This window comes from Misgurnus anguillicaudatus, chromosome 6 (genome assembly GCF_027580225.2).
Source record: "Misgurnus anguillicaudatus chromosome 6, ASM2758022v2, whole genome shotgun sequence".
NCBI classification, from domain to species: Eukaryota; Metazoa; Chordata; class Actinopteri; order Cypriniformes; family Cobitidae; genus Misgurnus; species Misgurnus anguillicaudatus.
The window spans coordinates 13,133,684-13,155,313 of NC_073342.2; the positions used below are offsets into that span (position 1 = coordinate 13,133,684).

Sequence of the window (21,630 nt, forward strand, 5' to 3'; positions counted from 1 at the left end):
AAATGGCCCTTTAAAATAAATATGTAATCAGAAAAATATGAATTTATTTTAGAAAATATGACACATTGATGTAGATTAAACTATTCAACAACACTATATCAAATAATCAACCTTAGAAATATACGCAACATAAACCGAATAATATTAACACAAAAAATAACTTATAATACTAAAACAGTGACAAGAAAAAGTTTTCTAAATACACTTTTATTTAATAAAGGTTTTAATTGTTTGGGATAGCCTCTGCTGTTAAGGATCCATTCGTTCTATCATTAACAGCGCGGAGAAATGAGGACACATTTTGACACAGCTCTTATCAACGCCGGCGAAGGAGGTACGTGGCAAACTCAAAAAAATGAGAATTAAAAACAAAGGAAATAAAAGTTCAGAAAAGGGTTGCCTGGAATAAGTTTTACAAAGTGGTAAATCAGGATGATACCAGTGCAGACTATGTAATGTGTGCGTTTAATTTAGGCTATTTATTTATTTATTTTTGTCCCATGTCATGTGCGCCGATCGGAGACTGGTCTTTATGATTTAAAAAGAAAGCATTCAAGTGAACGGAGGGGTTACTTGACTGTAACCTTGTTCCCTGAAAAAGCGGAACGAGATGCTGCGCTGCTAAGCGCTATGGGGAAACGTCTTTATCGTTGACCAGCTGAATATAGTGTGCAAACACGTCAATGAAATTGACCCGGAGGTATATAGCCTCGGTTGATGACGACATCACAGCGCACCCAATGCGAGGCTATAAAATAGATGAGTAACAGCTGTGTCATCAGATCTTTTGTTTGAAGACCAGTCCTGGTACATCTACTGTACGGCAAGACAGCGCAGCATCTCGTTCCGCTTTTTCAGGGAACAAGGTTACAGTCAAGTAACCCCTCCGTTCCCTATCAAAAGCTTTACTCGATGCTGCGCTGCTAAGCGCTATGGGGAACGACAATACCCACGCTGCCGTGCTTGGAGATGTCTGGACCCCTTACGGATGTGTAAGTGTGTGCACAAGGACCGCAAAGAAATCTCAGACATAAACAACCAAGCTAAAAATAGTGGATGTGTGCGGAAAGGATGCTCCTGCCGCCTCACAAACATCTATAAGAAGGCACCCCTTCCTAATAAATAGCAGTGGGGAATACCCCTTTATGGAAAAATGGTTTAGACAGCAGCTTGAGATGTTGACTCGAGGATATGAGACCCTGGAGTGACATGAGCATCCAAGCTATAAAATCTTATGAATGTATGCGGAGAGGACCAGGCCGCCGCATCACAAACGCTCTGTAAGGAGGCACCCCTTACTAAAAGTAGCAGTGGGGGATACCCCTCTTATGGACAAATGGCATAGACATCAGCTTGAGATGTTGACTCGAGGACAGAAGATCCTGGAGTGACATGAGCATCCAAGCTATAAAATCTTATGAATGTATGCGGAGAGGACCAGCCTGCCGCATCACAAACGCTCTGCAAGGAGGCCCCTTTTACTAAAGCAGTAGAAGAGGCTACTCCCCCTGGTGGAGTGAGCTCTCAGACCTGCTGGCGAGACTTGACAGCGCGCCTCAAAGGCAAGAGCAATGGCATCCCTAACCCAATGTGATATGGACTGCCTGGTGGCTGCAGCACCTCTGTTGCGGCCCCCAAAACAGACAAACAACTGCTCTGACTTACGCCACTGGCTAGTGCGGTGGACATAAGTCTGAAGAGCACGGACTGGACACAATCTGTGGTATAACTCCTGCTCCGGCGTGGTGAACGGCGGAGGGCAGAAAGTCTCAAGAATGACCGGATGTGCAGTCGAAAAGGGAACCTTACGCAGGTAATCAAGATAAGGATGTAAAATCAACTTCACCATTCCTGGGGCAAAATCTAGACAGGATGGCGAGATCGCCAGAGCCTGCATATCCCCAATTCTTTTTAAAGAAGTTAACGCCATTAGAACAACCATCTTTAGTGTCAGAAGTCTATCAGACGCTGACTCTAGAGGTTCAAAAGGAGGTCTGAACCAGACCCTCAAGGACTATAGCTAGGTCCCACGAAGGAATCTTAGTTCTTGCTGTAGGCCTCAATCGTTGGATGCCTCCCGAGCGGCGCCCCGTCCACCAAAGCGTGGCAAGCCGAAAAAGCGGCCACATAAAACCTGAGAGTGGATGGGCATAATCTGCTGACAGCTTTTCCTGCAGAAAACTCAGAACTGTAGCAAACTGGCAGTTAACAGGATCTGCATTATGTGTCATGCACCATGCTTTAAAGACACCCTATTTAAAGGCATAATTCTTTCTAGTGGAAGGAACCCTAGCACTCAAAATAGTGTCCACTCAAATCCTTTAACAGATCAGTCTGGTATGCCTGTAATATTGCCATAGTATGCAGCGCAGCACCAGCCTGACCTGCGGCTTGATAAGCTTTGCCCACGAGAGCTGAAGTTATTTTACACGGTTTCGTGGGCAGGGTAGGCTTCTTTAATGAGGATACCGAGCCAGGCGAGAGATAACTCGCGTGCGTCTCTTCCACCTGTGGCATTTCGGTATATCCGCGCGTCTTCGTACCCACGATAGTCGTAAATTGACGCCGTGGGCATGAAGCACGCAATGAGTATGGTCTTTCCCATGATTTATTTAATTCACCATGGAGATCCTCAAAGAAAGAGAGAGGCTCATGTTTCGTCCTCTCCCTTTGTCACTATAGAAACCTATCCGCTAGTTTGCTTTGTTTGGGGTTCTCTGGCTCGCGAGGCCAATCAATTTGCAACCTGGCGCGTGTTACCACCTCGAGAAGCTCCTCGACCGACTTTCATCGCGCGAGAAACGCTCGGAGGCTGGTTTATGAAACTCCGCAGAACCGAGAGAGATATCATCAACGTCATTATTATAATTACCCCCACATAACCCGAAGAAACACCGGAGTGCGCTTCGGAATCACGTGAAGAAATATAACTTAATTTAAGGTTGCGGTCAGAAATAATCACGGCGAGCACGAATCATTTATATTGTGAATGATTCACAATGCTCGCACTCATCAGACTGTACAAAGCCATGACCGCATGCTCCTCCCCCAAACACACAAAAACAGTTAAGTGTGTGTGTCGTCCTTCGCCATAAAGCGAAAACAAACACGACTTAGACTGCTCGTGACTCTTCTTACTCATATTTTCCTTTAACTTAAACTCCTTTAAAATCGGAAAGAGAGAAAGTCTGCACTCTATCTTGTTGGAATCTAACTCCTAACAAAGATCTCAAGTGAAGTTCAAAAGGTAAGAGAGAGATTTGCATTTCAGTGTAGCACACACTCATTCAGTAGTTGGTCTGAAAATAAAAAGACCTGATGACACAGCTGTTACTCATCTATTTTATAGCCTCGCATTGGGTGCGCTGTGATGTCGTCATCAACCGAGGCTATATACCTCCGGGTCAATTTCATTGACGTGTTTGCACACTATATTCAGCTGGTCAACGATAAAGACGTTTCCCCATAGCGCTTAGCAGCGCAGCATCGAGTAAAGCTTTTGATAGGGAACAGTACTAAACGAACTTGAAGCAAAAATAAATTTCGGCAAATGCAAACTTCAATCAAACATAGTAAGAGGTGAAGTATAGCTTTAGCCTACAGAAATGCTTATTGCATTAATTTTTAAATGTTTGCGAGGTCCGTGCACGTCCTCCGCTAGCAACACAGAAATTGCTGAAATAAAGTTTATTGTTTTTATTAATTTATATTCACAAAACTTATCAACAAAACATCGATTAAAATTAAGAGACAAATTATCTGAAACGAAATTCATTTTAAAGTAGAAAACAAAACTTAAATTAAACTCGAAAATAATGTCTGACCCATTACAATTCTCCCTTCATATTGGCCTTTACAACGCCCTATATGGCGTTTAAAATTACAGTCTATCTTTCGTAATAAGCTAACTAAATTTAAACAAAACATAAACACATTACAACAATATTCAAACCCAACAATACTCAAACATAAATATAAAATAGACATTATATATGATGATACATGTTAAAACAATCCGATATAGCGTGTATAATAGCTGGTTGGTAGATGTTTACTATTTTTGTCAAAACCTCCGTTGCAAACCTCCATTTACCTGAATAAAATAATTTTTACTTTGAAAATGATGCGCTGTCACGTTAACATCAGCTGTTCGTTTACATAAGACTCCATCTACATTTACACTCAGCGCAACGTCTGAGTTCTCAAACTAAAACAGGGTCTGCAGCGTTGATGAACAAATCCGTTTATGAGGGTCGAAAACGGTGATGTAGTGTAGATGAAAGGCGTAAACGTAGCAAAAGTAATGCATTTTAGAGGATAAACGCATTAATGTAAACATAGCCTGAGTTCACTGCTTATATTCTAGGGCTTTCTAGTCTCGCGGCTGTCATCCAACCCGTCATCAGCAGCGGCTGTCATCAGCAGCGCCTTGCATCGCCCAGTCAGCGGATGGCGGGCGGGTGCGGTTTTGAAAACTGGTCAGAAACGTTGGTGCGGATGGATGGCGGACGGATGATGAGTTTTGTGATGCGGTTGCGGATGAAATAATAGCCCATCCGCGCATCTCTACCAATTATAGTATAACAGTATAAGACCTACTTGGCAAGTATTAAGTAAGGCCTTTTCTGATTGGTCTAATTTGGACAATCTAAGAATGAAACACACAGATGACAGGCACGTAAAATACATTTACGAGAAAATAAATTATAATAACAATAATTCTTTTATAGTTTATATTTTGGCTTAATCCAATGAGCAAGCAGAATACCTTTAAGAGCACTAAAAATTAAATCAAATACTTTTCGGGGGAAAAATCAGTCAATAAACCGGGGGCTCCAGAGCTTGTAAGAAGACATTTTGGATTAAAACATCTGCTAAATGACTGCTTTCAAGCAACTGAGATTACTTATGGTTTCAGAGGCTACTGTCACATACTGTGCTAATGCTAAAACCAGAGCATATGGCTCCAAATTATTTTATCTCTGTTCCTTTGAATGAGTTGAACAGCTGTTCACAACTCTCAGGTTGAGGATTCATTTTAGTAAAATCCTCCCTAAACTCACCCACTTCAATTCCAGTTCTCATAGCCTCGTTCTTCATTTTTAGATTCCCCACCTGAACTTCTTTGTCCTCAAGTAGGCTCATTACAACGTTTCTTGAAAACAGTGGCAGGTGTGTGAACACTAGGAGGCCCTTGAAACATCTAGTAGTCAGGAAGTGGGGAAAGTCAATTTAGCAAACAATACCACTTGCTGAGTTGAGCTTTTATGTGGAATACTTTGAATCATTGTAACCATGCTAGCAGCAGGTCTCAAACCAGTGTTGTAAATGACAGGAAACAGGTCAAGACTTACTTGAATTAACTCCCCAATTACCTGCTCAGCAGGAGCATTGTGAGGTTTTCACTCGGGTTTGGTAAAATGTTGAAAACAGGCTTAAGTAACAATGGCACACACACACTGTTCACCTGTTCAGTGACATTCACAGCCTCTAGCAAGTGGGTGTGTGTGGCTTATTCTCACTCCCTCTGGGTCTCCTCCACCATCCTGTCCCTCCGAGGGATGACAGCTCAAGCAACATGACATTTAAGCCCCACACTCCCTTCTTTTATCTCCACCTATCCATCCATTCTTGCCTGCGAACGAGTCAAAACTCTCCCAATGGGCAATCAAGTAATTATGGGGTTGGATAAATGTTTCACGCTTGCCATCGTTCCCCTGTGGAAAGTGACATGCGCTTTTACAGATAAATAATGCGCTTTCTGTCACTTGGGATGGGTCAGAGGGCCGTAAGTTATTTGTTGATCTGATGTCACTTGTGTCTCCTTTAATCACTATTCCAGGCTATTAAACATCCAGGGTGACTTAAGACACCACAGACAAAACAGCAGTTTATCTGTTTGGGAATATGTACTCTCACTGCATCAAAGTGACAAGTGTTAAATTCTATCTACTCAAAAACGATCAATTTTGCGCATACGTGTTCTAAAGTAAATATTGTCTGCATTTAGAAGTACACAAGCATTTAGAGACAAATGCATAAAGCAAATGCTTGTCAAGTAAAACTTTAATTTTGTTTACTGAGAGCTACTTTGTGTAATTGTTGTGTACTTTTGTATCCATCCTTTGCTCCATACATATAGGGACAGTTTTCCTTACAGGTTTTATCATATATTCCCAGACTGAAATGCATGTTTGAGCTGCCCTAATTTAAAAACGCCTTGTACTGACAAACCTTAACATATATCAGTGTGGCGTTAACCGCGTTACTGCATCATTCACAGCAGTAATGAAATGCCTACTGCGCTGCTGAGGTCATCATCATCGCGCTTTTTTATATTTTCATTATTATTTTTTGCTGGTGAAAGTTACAGGAGTGCATATGCTGTGTGATATGAATTATTGTTTATCATAATTTATTGTCTTCCATCCTATGTTTATGGGCTTATGGAGAGCTTCCCGCACAAGGTGGAGGGACGGTCCATCAAACATATGGGGGGTTTATTTTGTGCGCGTGTCTGATTATTGTTTTTTTTATTACTTAGTTTCAGTACTTGGTGTCTACAGATAATGTTAAATTAAATACACACAAACACTCTCACGACTGCAACCTTCTTAAACATAATGCCAATAATTCAAGCAATAATTCACTTCATGTCCAGGCGCTCTCATATATGTCTTGCATGCCAGGAAACTGTACCAACTCACTCACTGAACCCCTACGTGCATAACAACATCTCTAGTGCAAGGAAATGTCTGAGGCACGTGCATTACAAGCTCTCTCGCGCAAGGAGAAGCCCACAAGCCCTCTCAGGTAAGGAATGCATGCTGGGGATGATAATAATAATAGCATTATATTAATTTAAAACTATAATTTGCAAACATGCCAAATATTGTTATGAAGGCTAGCACTATCGGCAATAGGCTTATATGTCTGACTATTGTTGCGAGGAAATACCACTAATCTAAAATCACATGTTAAAATCAACCATCCTATGGTGTTTGCCGGATTTGGGAGCACCACATCTACCTTAGTAAAACCTAAAACCTCAGGCCAGCAGTCTCCAAGGTCTTTGCAAAGTACCAAAGTGACAGCAGTCAGTCTAGCACACTAACAGCATGACTGGTTATTTGTTTGAATGCTGCTGGGTGATTCTCACGAAATCCAGTGTCCATTCTCACGAAATCCGTGTCCAGCATCAGAATTTTTAAAAAGCCCCTGAAGCCATTTTTTTTGCACATATAAGATTGAGGTCTGAACTTACTATAACCTTTATTTTTAGAGGATTTAAAACATATTTCCTATAAAATGATTTACATTTTTTAGATTATCATTATCAAAAATTATCATTACCGCAACATGATATTACATTAAATATATGCATTTACAAACTCATGTTTCGGTTATGAGAACTAAAAAGTTGTCTAGGTACTATGACAAACTAAATTGCAATTTTTATCTGGAGAGAAAAAATAAGAACTGCTTACCTGGTAGCCATCTTGAGTGTCACAGTAAATTATGTCCCTTCCAACATTTTTTAAATGTTAGTTCCTTGAGGGCTTAAACAATGATTGAAAATTGTTGCGGATGATGAGAACATTTTTCTTGGATACATTTATATTCCTTATTATTGTCTCTACATTTACCAATGATCACCAAATACCACATGTTTCTTTACTGTAAATGTTTATAGTATAACATGCACTGAAGCCTTTTATTTTTTAGATTTTTTAATTATAAATATTTCCATGTCAAAGAACCAAATCCAGTCATGGACACGTTGCGGTAATGAAAATGTTCCCCTTAAATGTGGAAAAAACAACAAAATTGATTTGTATGAGGTTATTTTAAATCATGTGCAAAATAGTACGTGAAGAGATGTTTGTAACTGTATGTTTCTTATTTTGATACTCTTACTTTGCATTTACTTTTTTTATCAAAATGTTTCATGACACCTCATAAGTCTAATTTCGTGAGAATCACCCTGCTGTGTTTATATCTGGAGCTGCTGTAACAAGCTAATTTCTCCAGCTCGGGATATAAAAAGTCTTATTATCTTCTTTGATTATGTAAACAGACAGCAGAAATTCAAAGTTTTAACAAGTTGCATTTGGAGGAGTGCGTTTATATCCACAGACTGTTACCCGAAAAACAATGTCTAAAGAAATAGGAATCGAAGTTTTGCACAACTGACCAGAAGCAATGTTGAGCTCGGCCTGTTCTTTCAGCTTTTACAGGTTGTTTTTCTATGAAATGTATTGTCAATATGGGTTACAAACGATGACAGAAAATGTTCCATAATGGTACATTTACACGGGGCGAAAGCGTTAACACTTCTTATTTACTTTTATTAGGTGACATCATGCGTTGCCAAACTGAATTGTAGATCTGTCAAAGTCGCGTCACTGCTGTTTTTGCAGCAAAAGTTTAACATTTCTCAACTTTTCAAGCGTCAACGCAAGCGTCAGCCAATAAGATCGCCTAATGCAATTAACTTAGTGCGAGCCAACCAATTACGTTTATGCAAGACCGGAGCATGTGTTGCGGCCACTGTGATTGGCTGTTGGCCACTCTTTAGACAAGCCTTCCATCAAGCATTACCGTTGTACCATAGTTCCTAGAAATATATAATTTGTTGATTTATTTATAAAGAAAACTGCTGCTTTCCGATGCGTTCTGGTGAGGGATGCGTGGGTTGTTGTTACCGCGTGATTTGTTGCTTCTTCATCGCCGTAAGAAAATATCCCATACTGTCATTTATCAGTGCAATTGTTTGGTCTCAAGATGCACACAAGTATTTTTTTTGTAAGTTGTTTGTTTGTAAATACTACTTAAATGACCTAATATAACTAAGGCCTGGTTCTGGATAAATCTAAACCCTGTCCAGGATACCACCCCATAGTGGTCAACTTTCTATTAACCTCAAAACTTTCTTACTCTTTTTCAATACACATTTTCCATTTCCAACATGCTCCATCTTCTCATATCACTGTCTCTCTCTCTCTTCTGTTCCTTCCCTATAATACAGTTTGTGGTGATACCCTTTCAGCAATAAAGGATTTCTGGTGGATTGCTACAAGAAAGCTCCATGGCAAGACACAGCCGTGGCGACAGCACTCCGGATTAGCTTGGCACGCCTCCTCACCCTGAGACCCGTATCTCAAAGCTCTTAGTTCAAGTCACAGTTTCTGAACAGAAAAAACATCAAATGGAGAGGAGAGGAAAGACGAAAGCACCATATGGCATCAAAAATTCAACTCGGAACACGGAGATCCTTCAAGGACTTTCACAATCTGTGTGAGAGTCTGAAATGAATAATGAAAAATCAATCCGCCGTGCTAGGTGTGAAAGTGTATTGTGTTTGATTGACAGGTCAGTGTCAGGCATAAATCAATGGAGACGAAGCAAGAGCTTGTTCATTATGCTGCACTAATGAACGCCAAGAATTCTGGGCATACAAAAAACGTGCACGCACACACATTAGTCTATCGTGATGCAAGCTTTTCAACAAGGATGGTGTGAAAAAGTTCCCAAGCTGTTTAAATCAAATGTTAAGGTCACAATGTAGCATATGTGCATATAAGCGTATAAAAAATTTTTTGGAATTACACAAGATTACATTAGAAACACAAGATGTACTTTATACAAAACAATGCCATATAAAACACTGCTGAGTGAAAATTTGGATCAACTTAAAAAACTTCAATTGGTAACAACTAAAAACATTAAGTTGTTTCAACTTATATGTTTAAGTGAGAAATACTTTAAGTGAAAGATTTAAGTTTAAACAACTTTAAATGTTTAGGTGTTACCTATTGAAGTAATTTTTTAAGTTGCTCAACTTTTTACTTTTTATAATGCAGGGGTCTCAAACTCAAATTGGCTTGGGGCCATTTCTGATATTGACATCTCGTAGGAGGGCTGCAGAGCTATTTTAACATTAAAAAAGCACAGCATTTCTGTGAATATATTATTATAAACTATTATTTAACATATAAAAATACTTAAAAAGTATAAACAATGATTTCAGTAAGTAAATATTTTCTTAAACTTATCGTAAATATCTTATTAAAACCATACTTGAATAAACTGAAAGCTGTGCGAACATGTGTGTGTGTGTGTGTGTGGGACAGACGCGGAAAAAGTATTCCTGGGCACGGCCAGGTCCCAAAACAACCTGAACATATTGCCTGAACATTACACAATGCAACTGTGTAACATTTTAACCCTATCAACCCTATTCGCAACCTTTTTTTGGTCACAAGAATCTAGTGCCCTGTGTATTAAAGGGGACATCATGAAAATTGGACTTTTTCCATGTTTAAGTGCTATAATTGGGTCCCCAGTGCTTTTATCAACCTAGAAAATGTGAATAAGATCAACCCAGGAACTTCATTTTGGTAAACCATTCTCCACAAGCATGTGAAAAAACAGGACGTTGAAATTTGCCTCCCCTTGTGATGTCAGAAGGGGATAATACTGCCCCTTAATCTGCACTATACAACCACACCACTGCCATTTAGTACAGAGATCAGCTCATTTGCATGTTAAAGGACACACCCAAAACGGCACATTTTTGCACACACCTACAAAGTGACAATTTTAACATGCTATAATAAATGATCTATATGATATTTTGAGCTCAAACTTTACATATGTACTCAAATGAAGTCAATGGATCATAAATGTTTTCAAAGCTAGTGGACATGATATCTCCAGGTTGTTTAAACTAGTTCATATTACCCATATAATAAATATGTTCTGTTGTATTCTGTTGTAAGTCATGTAAAGTCAAGCCAATGTAATTTATACTGAGTTTTTTTTTACAATACAATGTTTCATTCTGGCATTACAGCGCAAATTATAAAGTTCATCCCAAACAATTTTAAATCTGTCTGCCTCCTATTGGCCACACACAGAAATGTTATGCAAGTTATAAAATAGTGGAGTTTGCGCTTTAAACTTTGTAGCCCTACATTATTGTAGCTCCTCTATGCCCCGCCTTTCTGAAACGTGCAGATTTGTACAAAGCTCATTGCTCTGACTTTTAACAAATTGCGGTGTGAACTGATTGGCTAGCTATCCAGTGCGTTGTGACTGGCCGAATACCTCAAGTGCGTAAATCGAAATGTGACGCTCCTTACCTTTGTTTGAAAAATCAGCTCCCAAAGCAATAGTAAAAGCCAGGAGATAATATCGTCTTTACTACCTAATCAATACGAGGCGAGCCCGAATCTGACCCAGAAAACACAGATGACCAAGCTGATCGATCAACTTTGCCAGCACGACTTGAGCAGGATGTTCATGTTGGTAAGGTAAGGATACTAAAACATAAAACCATGTCTGCTTTGTGATCATAGAAAAGACAAACAACAAGCGCTACTCTACACTACTCAAAACCCTATCATCAGTAGGAAATTCTTTAAATGTGAAAACATAGACAGGCTGTGAATCAGAAGAGCCAGAGTGTCCTTGCAAAATTGGAATTGCTTCACTATTTAGACGAAGCCTTTGTGCACATCCAGTTTATGTTCAGAAAACAAGTAAATGGGCAGCATATAATCTAATATTTGAGCTGTACTGTTTTGGAACAATGTTGTAAATAAAACTTAACCATTGATTCTTATTGTTTCACAAGGAAAAACAGCGTCTCCACGATATGGCGGTGGCAACAATACTGCAGTTCGAATGAAGTTTAGTTGGAATTAGTATATGATATATGATACTAATAAACTTTTTTCTTTTTTTATTGTTTGATTGACATTTAGACAGACAGCTTCTGCTGTAATGTTACACATCAGATGTTTTCCCCAACAGTTAACCAAACATTCACTTCAGACATAACAGATTATAGGTCCTACCTGTGTGAATTCTTTTTATCACTTTTATCATATTTAACATCAAGCATGTCCTGCACTTTTTTTAATCCCTGCATGTTTAATAACCAAAACCACAATGTCAGACACACATGCATATGCACTAGGGCTGCCACTAACGGACTATTTTTATAACAATTAATCTATCTACTAATTTATCGATTAATCAATTATTCTAAATGAATAATTTACCATCAAAATTCAACAAACAATCAATCAAACATTCCTAAAGTTATTTTAACGTGGCATACTCATTTTATATTGTATAGGTATATATTTGTATTTAAAATGTATTGTTATTCATTATGTAATTTGTGGCATCACACAATGAAAAAACCTTAAAAAAAAGAGTGTCTTCCATAGACGCTGTATACCCCTCGCATATTTTTTGTGTGTGTGTAAACAGGACCCAGAAACAATGCCGTAAGGGGCGTGCCATAGTGAGGACGCGCATGTCATCGCAACCAGAAGTTATGGTGCAGCTTGACACAGGAAATTAAATGCAGATCAACATTTACAATGAAAAATGTTGGCAAACTGGACTCAACCAGAGATCAGGGAGTTTGTCACTATCCATGCTAAAGCTGAGATCACTCACCAGCATGAGAGAACAGCGCATCACGCACTCCTTATGATCTTGTCATAAACAAACATGCACGCGCGTGGTTTCTTAACAGAGAAATCACAAAAATTTAGCAAACTTTGGAGGCTGTGGAAAAAACTACCAAGTGCAGGACTTTACGCTGCGTGTCTTTATGGGTTCTTTAAAGTATGTGTGTAGGGCCCTATAATTTCCGCGATCACGGAATCGCGGACGGAATCGCGGAATTGGCTAATCAACACGGAATCTAGTATAAACGCGGAATTTCGCGGAATTTTACATATTTTGAATAAAATTATGTTTTTGTGTGGGAGACGAACGTATGTCTGGGGGAAATGCAGACCGGGGGAGTAAATATGGGCGACACGCCCCCTCCCGTCGTTTCAGACCTCCTCCAAAACACTGAAACCATGGCGAAGCGGCTCTCCACGACTCAGCTTTCGTCAGCGAAAAAATTAAGAAATTCGACGCTAAGCACTTAGTTCCGAGCAGGTCTCACATGACTTTTTTGTGACCGGAGAACTGTTAGTTTGGAAGTTTAGTCAACACTCTGTTCACGGTGAGCGCAAAGATACATGCACTCTCTCATCCATGTCTGTCTCACTGTACCTCTCTCATGTGCACGAGCTCTCCCATCTGTCCGAAGTCCGAACACAAATCCTCATGTATTTGTTCAGTTTTATGCATTTCAATCTAGCTGAGACAAACTAACTATCCCTCGCATTTAAAATATAATCATCTGCATCATGGCGCCGCTCTCTGTCTCTCTTTCGCTCGCACGTGCAAAGAGCTGCATGCTCATGCTGTCCTAAGTCAGATCACTATCCTGTGTATGTTTGTAAAGTTATATGCATTTCAAGCGATTGTGTATAAAATATGGATCGCGTTCCGCTGGATTGATGTGTTTAAGGCACTTCTGAAGGCACCACTGCGTTAACACCTTGTTGTAGCCTCCTGCAACAACACTAAAAAAACCAACGCATTGAATTGAGTTGTGTGTGCGCGTGCGCGCGCGTGTGTATGTGCGTGTGTAAATGCATCTTTTATAGTCATTAAGTAATTCTGTTATCCAGTTTTTCCCCCAAATCATTTACATTTTAATCATTAAAAGGCACACTCTTTTTATGACTAAAATAAAAGTAAAGGGTAAAAAATATAATTGCCAAAAATTAAAACGGATAAAACGGAATTTGCAAAAATTAAAACGGAGAAAACGGAATTTGGGAAAAAATAAAACGGAATTTGGGAAAAAATAAAACGGATTTTATAGGGCCCTATGTGTGCATGCAAGCAGTTAATGTAATGCATAAGTAATATAATACAATGTATGGTGTTATAAATCTACATACATTTAAAAAAATGAAAATATAAAAGACTTTAGAGGACATATGATGCTGATGATGACAGTTGTAACCAAAGTCTTGTAAAGAGTTTTGTTTACTAACCCTGAACATAAACAAACGCAGGCACAGATCAATCGAAACGACCGACCAATTCCAGTCCTTGTGACCCTTTTCATTATACAGAACAGCTGATTTTAAAAGTTCTGCCTAAAAGGATGGTAAATGTACGGCATTTATATAGTTCTTTCAATAGACCCATGGCCACCCAAAGTGCTTTACAAGTTGCCTCACATTCACCCATTCACTCACTCATTCATACACCACTGGCGGTGTCAGCCATGCAAGGCGCCATCCTCATTGGGAGCAGCTGGGGTTAGGTGTCTTGCTCAAGGACACCTTGACACTTGGTCAGGTGAAGCCGGGATTGAACCACCAACCTTTCGGTTTGTAGACAACCTACATGAACCACTGAGCCACTGCCACCCATATGAGGATGAGTTAATTCACAAAAATAACTTTGGTAAGCTTTGCCTTTGCAGCGGCACATCATCCTGAATATGTCCTAGACGTTTTCGCTACAGATGTTCATGCATCAAGCTAGTACTGCTGTGATATGCTAACGAAACCTTACTGAGTTTACAAGCCAGCCTTTTTTTACCAGCTAATCTGAAGTATTCCCATACTTTAGACCCCTTCTGCCTTTAAAAACCTTTGCAAACTAACTCGTTTGACATTGCACTCGACCACCACTTTATTAATCATCTTTTGAAAACAGCGGACTGAGACGACTGGTGGAGAAGGTGATAGACATAAGATGATTCGCGCCTACTGGTGTTGTGGAGGGAGTGGTTGTTATTTTAGTGTGAGAACAAAATTTAAAAGGAAAAAATTATGTAATCGTTTAATTATCAGCTTCAACGCCGTTGATTCTATCGACTTATCGTGACAGCTCTAGTATGCACCCATCTTTGTATTAGATTAAGCATTAAGGACAGTAGCTCTATCAGAAAACATACAAATAAAGATCATGTTAGCATTCCAACTCATTTTGCCAGCATGAGTCACATTTGGGTGATTCTCACGAAATCCAGATTTAGAAGGTGTCCAGCATCAACATTTTTAAAAAGCCCTTTTTTCCACATATAAGATTAATGTCTGAACTTACTATAACCATTACTTTTAGAGGATTTAAAAAATATTTCCTATAGAATTATTATTTACATTTTTAGATTTTCATTATCAAAAGTTATCATTACTGCAACATGATATTAAATAAAATATATGCATTTACAAAGTCATGTTTCGGTAATGAGAACTAAAAAGTTGTCTAGGTACTATGACAAACTAAATTTCAACTTTTATCTGGAGAGAAAAAAATAAGAACTGCTTACCTGGTAGCCATCTTGAGTGTCAAAGTCAATTATGTCCCTTCCAACAATTTTTTTTTTTTGAAAATGTTAGTTCTTTGAGGGCTTAAACAATGATTGAAAATTGTTGCGGAGAAGAGAAAATTGGTCTTGGACACATTTATATTCCTTATTATTGTCTTTACATTTACCAATGATCACCAAATACCACATGTTTCTTTACTGTAAATGTTTATAGTATAACATGTACTGAAACGTTTTTTTTACATTTTTAAAATTATAAATATTTCCATGTCAAAGAACCCAAATCCAGTCATGGACACGTTGCGGTAATAAAAATTGTCCCCTTAAATGTGGAAAAAACAACAAAATTGGTTTGTATGATGTCATTTGAAATCATGTGCAAAAAGAAGAGATGTTTGTAACTGTATGCTTCTTATTTTTGATAGCATTTACTTTTTTATCAAAATGTTTCATGACACCTCATAAGTCTAATTTCGCGAGAATCAACAATTTGGTCTCGGTGATGCTTTTAAAATCCTTACAGTGGAAATTTCAACATGCACTGTTTTCTTTATATCATTTTCACAACAATAATTTGACTGTGTATCAGAGCATGACATTATAACAAAATAGTAATTTAACATGTTTGCTTGATTTGTGGCACAAAACAAAAAAAACATTTAAACTCAATTAGTTATTATTGCTTCTCTCCAAATTGTTATCACACCAGTAATTGATGTCTGAGATGCGTGTTTCAGGTTCAGTGGTTTGTATCGGTTGAAAATTAGTGGGTGCATTTTTTCAGTGTTATTACTTTACATTGTCACTTTAGTAAGGAGATTTTTAAAGATAAATGGGTAGGAAAGAAAGAAAGTACCTGAAAGACCATCTTAGTCATGGTGATTAGAGCTGGATGACCACCTTGCTCCAATTTAGCTATGCCTTTTAATAAAAACAACTTTTGTGTGTTTTTTTTCCAGCTGACTTTTAATCCTTTGTAAATGTGTGAGCAGATTCTGACTTACAGTAGGGCAAATGTGAGAGGAGAGGAGGGGAGAGGAGTGCTTTATTTTGGCAGCTATTTCTTCTCCTGTCCTCCTACACATGTGCTATTCACAGACTCCTCATAGCAAGCTCAGAGGGCACTGCACTCACATGGATTAATTCACATACAATAATATTTTAGCTGTCAGATACCTTCCTGCTTTTCATCTCCCAGCTAAGCGTTTAATTCCATAACAAAAGAAGAGGGAACATCTGGCAAGACACACAATACAATGCGGGCGGCAGGGAAGAAAATACAACATAAGCCGAAAAATTAATTTCCCCAATCACATCTGACACATCTCCGTCTTAATGAATTCAATAGTCACAGACGCAGGAGATTGCGACTCGACGAGCATCAACAAAGGACTTTTGTGTCTGGGCGGAGGTGTGTGTGTGTTTGCGCAAATGTGCTTTTCTCTGGCGTAAAGCGGTACAGCTTGACAGCAAAGAGGTAAATGATGGTGCTAAAACACCATCGTAAGCCTCATTCAGCATTGTCTCCACATACACAGATTTGGCGACACAGAACAGGGGATAAATCTTCGATAAAAAGTAATCCCACTCACCCTCCCATGACTGATGAAACCATGTTTGTGTGCAATTCTCTCTGCCTCCTCTGCTCCCCCTACGATGTGGACGGCCCACGTGTTGGTGTAGATGCCTCGGTCAGCGTTTGCGTGGACCTCAGCATTCTTGAGAATCGAAAACGCTCCCAGCAGCAACAAAAGGGTCCAGCGGCCCTCCATGAACAGGAGTGCACAGGCTCCAAGCCTTCTGGTCTTCTAGATGGTGTCTGATTTTCTAATGCATCTGTGGGCTGCGCCGCGAATTCAGCAATGTAATGACCTGGAGAAGATAAGACAGTGTGTTGGCAAAGAAATACAAGCAGACTGAATACCCATCTTCTTCTATAAAGCTCAGGAAAGCTGAACATAACTGTTCAGAAAGAAAGGGACCACACAGCAAGCCATAAATTTTCATGAAGGGGACTTGAATGCTATTGATAGCATTACACTAAGGGAAAACTGGGATATAAACAACACTTAGTGAGACATGGAAAAGGCTGTACGATTCATATCATGTACCATGTATCTAGAGCAAGTTTGCTAAAAAACTCACTCACGTACTGCTGCACAGAATCATCCAAACTATAACAGCCTTTATAGGCCAACAATTAGGGTCAAAGAAACACCGTTTTATATAACGGCTGACACTTTTAAGACATTGCAACAATGACCCTGTAGCTTTACAGTATTGCATTATCCATCAAAGAAGTCATGCAATACAAAGCAAAGGTGTCCTGTGAGGGTTGAGCAGGTTTTGCCGATTGTGTAACTAAGCTTGGTTCAGGGTTTACACCAAAGGTGCATAAACAATGCTGGTTCAAATGCACATAGCTGCTTTAAATCAGCAAGCATGTAAGCTACTATTATCCTGCTGTATGGTTGTGAAATACGAAATTAAGAAATCTGAGTGTGAAGCGCAAGCTCAAGGTGTTATAATGACAGAGCCAAACAGCATAATGCCCTTTAAATTAAGGTTTCAAATGACAGAATGCCATTAGCGAAACCAGTCCTTGGTGTATGACGGCTACCAAGGCGGATTTTAGCATTTAAATAGCACCGCCTCGTAGGAAGAAGCTAGGTCTTGGTAAAGAAACAAACAAATTGTCACATCTAAATTCTGCATTACAGAGCTCATTAAAGCCTGGCACAGTGCAGTGAGCTGGAGAGAGAAACAGCACGCAGAGAGTAACAGAGAGTAATATCAGCACACTTCCCATTAAAACTCCCATAAAAACCAGGTGTTTACCACACTGTAACGGCCAGTGAGCAATGCCTGTCACTTATAAACTCAAATCTAACCAACTAATAGATTTATTTTAATTAGGGTATTTTAAGCTAGCTCTAATCAATTTGTAAAACAAATCTAAATGATATTTGTAGACATGAGAAGCGAGAGAGGTCAGCCGACAAGTAATTGTTCGGCTCTTGCAGCTATTTTCACCTTTGTCAAATAAACGCTTACAATCTCTCATTCGATCTCGCTTCAATCACCTGTTTTGACAAGACTCATTTAAAAAGAAGCCTCTTCTGAATAGATGAATGTCGGAGGTAATGAATGGTTTACCTTTGGAATAAAACTATCGTAAGATGCGAATGTTGATTCTAAGTCAATGCTGTTTTGACACAAATGAGGCCGCTTCTCTTCACATATTTCTCTTCATTAGATCTGATAAAGCCTTGTGATTGGTTTGACTTATATAAAGAGGATTTCTTGCAAGCGGCAGATATGATCTACAGCGATTTCCTAACTGAGTTTACAAGCAGAAAATGGAACAAGGCCAGAGGGGTTCTGGTAATTGTTGCATTACAACCCACGACACTGACCAGAAATCATCAAAACGCTCGGTTATCGAGCAACCGAAAACTACATTAGAGACCATTTTAATTTTGATAACGTGCAAATGTCCGGGAAGGTGAATTGGAAGTCATTCAAATGGAGGTCATGCTATCAGTCTATTTATTTTTCATATTTAATTACTCCAAAAAAAGAAAGATTACGCAGCTCTCGCTGAGAACCTGGCAGGCTGTTTGCCAGCAAAAGGCAAGTGGGTGACGCTATGTTGGCACGGGGGGCCAAATTTTTATGGCGTGTTCTCTAGGGAAGAGCGATCAGTAATTACCATGCCTTAATAACTCCTCATCAAACACAACTACAACTACTAAAGCTTTAATGATCCATGATGGCTCTGTAAGAGCAAGGACTGAAAAGCTTTATCATTCATTAGAAAGGGAAAGGCAACATACTCTGCTCTCAGTCCTTTAATCCTGTTTCTTGACAGGAAAAGATATGGAAAATGACCACACCGACTGTTAGCAGGAGCCTTTAGGCAAAAGCCAGTTTCATAGTCAAACCTGCCAACAAAACCAATGTTTCATGACAGTTTAAAGGATGCTTGCGAAAAGGGCAAACGCTGTAAAAAACGGCAATAAAAATATATATGCTGTTATCTTCCCAGCACTAAAGGGGTTCACATTCTCTATAAGAAAACAAACATTTCTGAAGGATCATCACACACAGTTATGGATCACATGAAGTATATCACTGCAGTCTTTTAAATCCATTCGGGGCTAGAAAAGTGATGGACATGTTCATGGCACGTTAGTTTGTTTTTGTTGTTCTGCATTTGTTGTAGTCTGAGCACATTAAATATTTCATTAGGTTTCATTGGGTTTACACTGGAGAGACTCTCACGTGCACTGTAAATCATTCAATGTCTGTGAAAAAAATGCTTTACAAAATAAATAAAAAATACTGCCATTTAGTTGTCTCGTGTTTTGCTTGTCATTTAAAACTACACTCGACACCTCAATGTTTACCAATTTAACGTAAACTGTATGAAACGTTACGTGTAAACACCTAGTTATGTCACCCAGTTAAAAATTCATTATTACAATCATTACACAAATAGTCAATTCAAATATTAACGTTACCACAGTCAACACATTTTTAGGTTAACGTTAATACCTGACAAAAAATTAACTGTCCACAACATTAAAACGTTAAATAAAATGCGTACAAAACTCCCCTTAACAAAGAGTTTTCGGTGTAAATTGCACAAAAATATCAAAGCTTAGTAAAATCTTCTTGCATTTGCACTTTAAATATTTGACTTTAATTTAACCATGATTAAACAAACAGAACTGTCATTTACCTCAGACATGAGACGGTTGACACCTCCTCGAGTAACGGCTGCATGCACCGAGCTGTCATTGCGCTTTACACATCTTTGAATTCCGGTAAACGGGCTTACATTTCAGATTTCTGCTCCGGTTTGAACTCCGTTCATCACAGAAAAGTAAAGTACAGCCGTTGAAAAAGCAAAGAAACCGTTAACGGAGAGCTCGCGCCGCTGCTCGTGACATCTTCCGCGCGCGAGACCCCCGAACTCAGCATCTCGCGCAATGAGCGCGCGGATCGATGAAACTTTCAGCAGCACGCGTCTTCCTGTAGTCCTTTGTTTTTATTATTTATTATTATTATTTTGTTTTGTAAGCCTGGTTGATAATTCGGGCTAAATCAGCGAATTTTCCGGGAAAAAATAGCCGCCTGTGATGTAACGTTTCATTTATAGCGCTTGTTTATTGTTTGACAGAAATAACGGGCTCCGTGCAAAAATCCGTGGTAATTACAAATGGCCTACAATTCCCAGGAAGTACGTCATGTTATGAACCTGTCTGCGGTCTGTGATTCGCTGGCTCCATCTGCAGGATTCTTACATACTGTTCATCATGATATCGTCGTTTTTAAAATCATCTCTCCTCATAGATAAACAGTTGGCCATAGGACAAAAGCAGACAATGCAAGGTATGTACTGTCCTTTAGTGTTGCATTGCCTTAATCTTTACAGTTACAATGTCAATCTAAATTTTATTGATACACAGCACTGTATATAAACACAATGCAAGTTGATCAAAGTGCTTTATATAGAGAGAAGAAACACTAATAAATAAGAACAAGATATAGCTGCACATATAAAATATGATAAGCTTACTTGCAAAGTTAGGTATCGGATATATCTTAGCAAAACCTCAATGTTTCTGTAGCTTAACTGGTAGAGCATTGCATTAGCAGCATAAAGGTCATGGGTTTGGACCCCAGGGAACTTGCATATTGATAAAATGTATGGATTGAATGCACTGTACATCTCTTTAGATAAAAGAATCTGCCAAATGCACAAAGGTAATGTAATGTAAATGTACTATGCCATGTAATATGCCATGCATATTCAAGAGCAAGAATGTCAGTATCATTAAAGCATTTAATCAGATTACAAGTAAATCTCAGTGGAGAACAAGCCAACTGCAATACCTACAGTTTTTGTTTTGAAGATATGCAATTATTACATCTATATTTTTGTCAATATTTGTGCGCAGGTAAGGCAAATTTTCCCTCACAGATTCTTTTTTGCTGGCCCACCATATAGATAGATAGATAGATAGATAGATAGATAGATAGATAGATAGATAGATAGATAGATAGATAGATAGATAGATAGATAGATAGATAGATAGATAGATAGATAGATAGATAGATAGATAGATAGACAGACAGACCGACAGACAGACAGACAGACAGACAGACAGACAGACAGACAGATAGAGATGTTACAGTACAGTGATATCCATTGAGATTAAAATACAATTCAGATCTATCAATGTCATCCCGTACTTTTGTACTTTATAATGAGCATAATGCTGATTATAAATAATGGAAAATAAACACATAATGGCAGATGATTAAGCTTCTCACTGGGTAGAAATTTAGCAGACGCTTTTATCTAAAAGAAATTACACTGATTACAGAACAATCCACCTGGAGCAATCTCA

The 21,630-nt window shown here is 38.9% G+C and overlaps 1 protein-coding gene across 3 annotated transcripts in view; it reads right to left on the reverse strand.

Moving 5' to 3' along the window:
• furinb (furin (paired basic amino acid cleaving enzyme) b) overlaps window positions 1-20,408 on the reverse strand; it is a 208,944-nt gene extending 188,536 nt beyond the window's left edge. For all 3 annotated transcript variants that reach the window (XR_012370017.1, XM_073868537.1, XM_073868536.1), the window contains exons 1-2: window positions 19,956-20,408; window positions 16,804-17,083 (exon numbers count right to left, since the gene is read on the reverse strand). Coding sequence is in view for 2 of the 3 variants with exons in the window: in XM_073868537.1 (XP_073724638.1) it covers window positions 16,804-16,983 (180 nt within the window). In the remaining variant the exon portion in view is untranslated. The remainder of the gene's footprint in view (window positions 1-16,803; window positions 17,084-19,955) is intronic.
• Window positions 20,409-21,630: the final 1,222 nt, after the last annotated feature.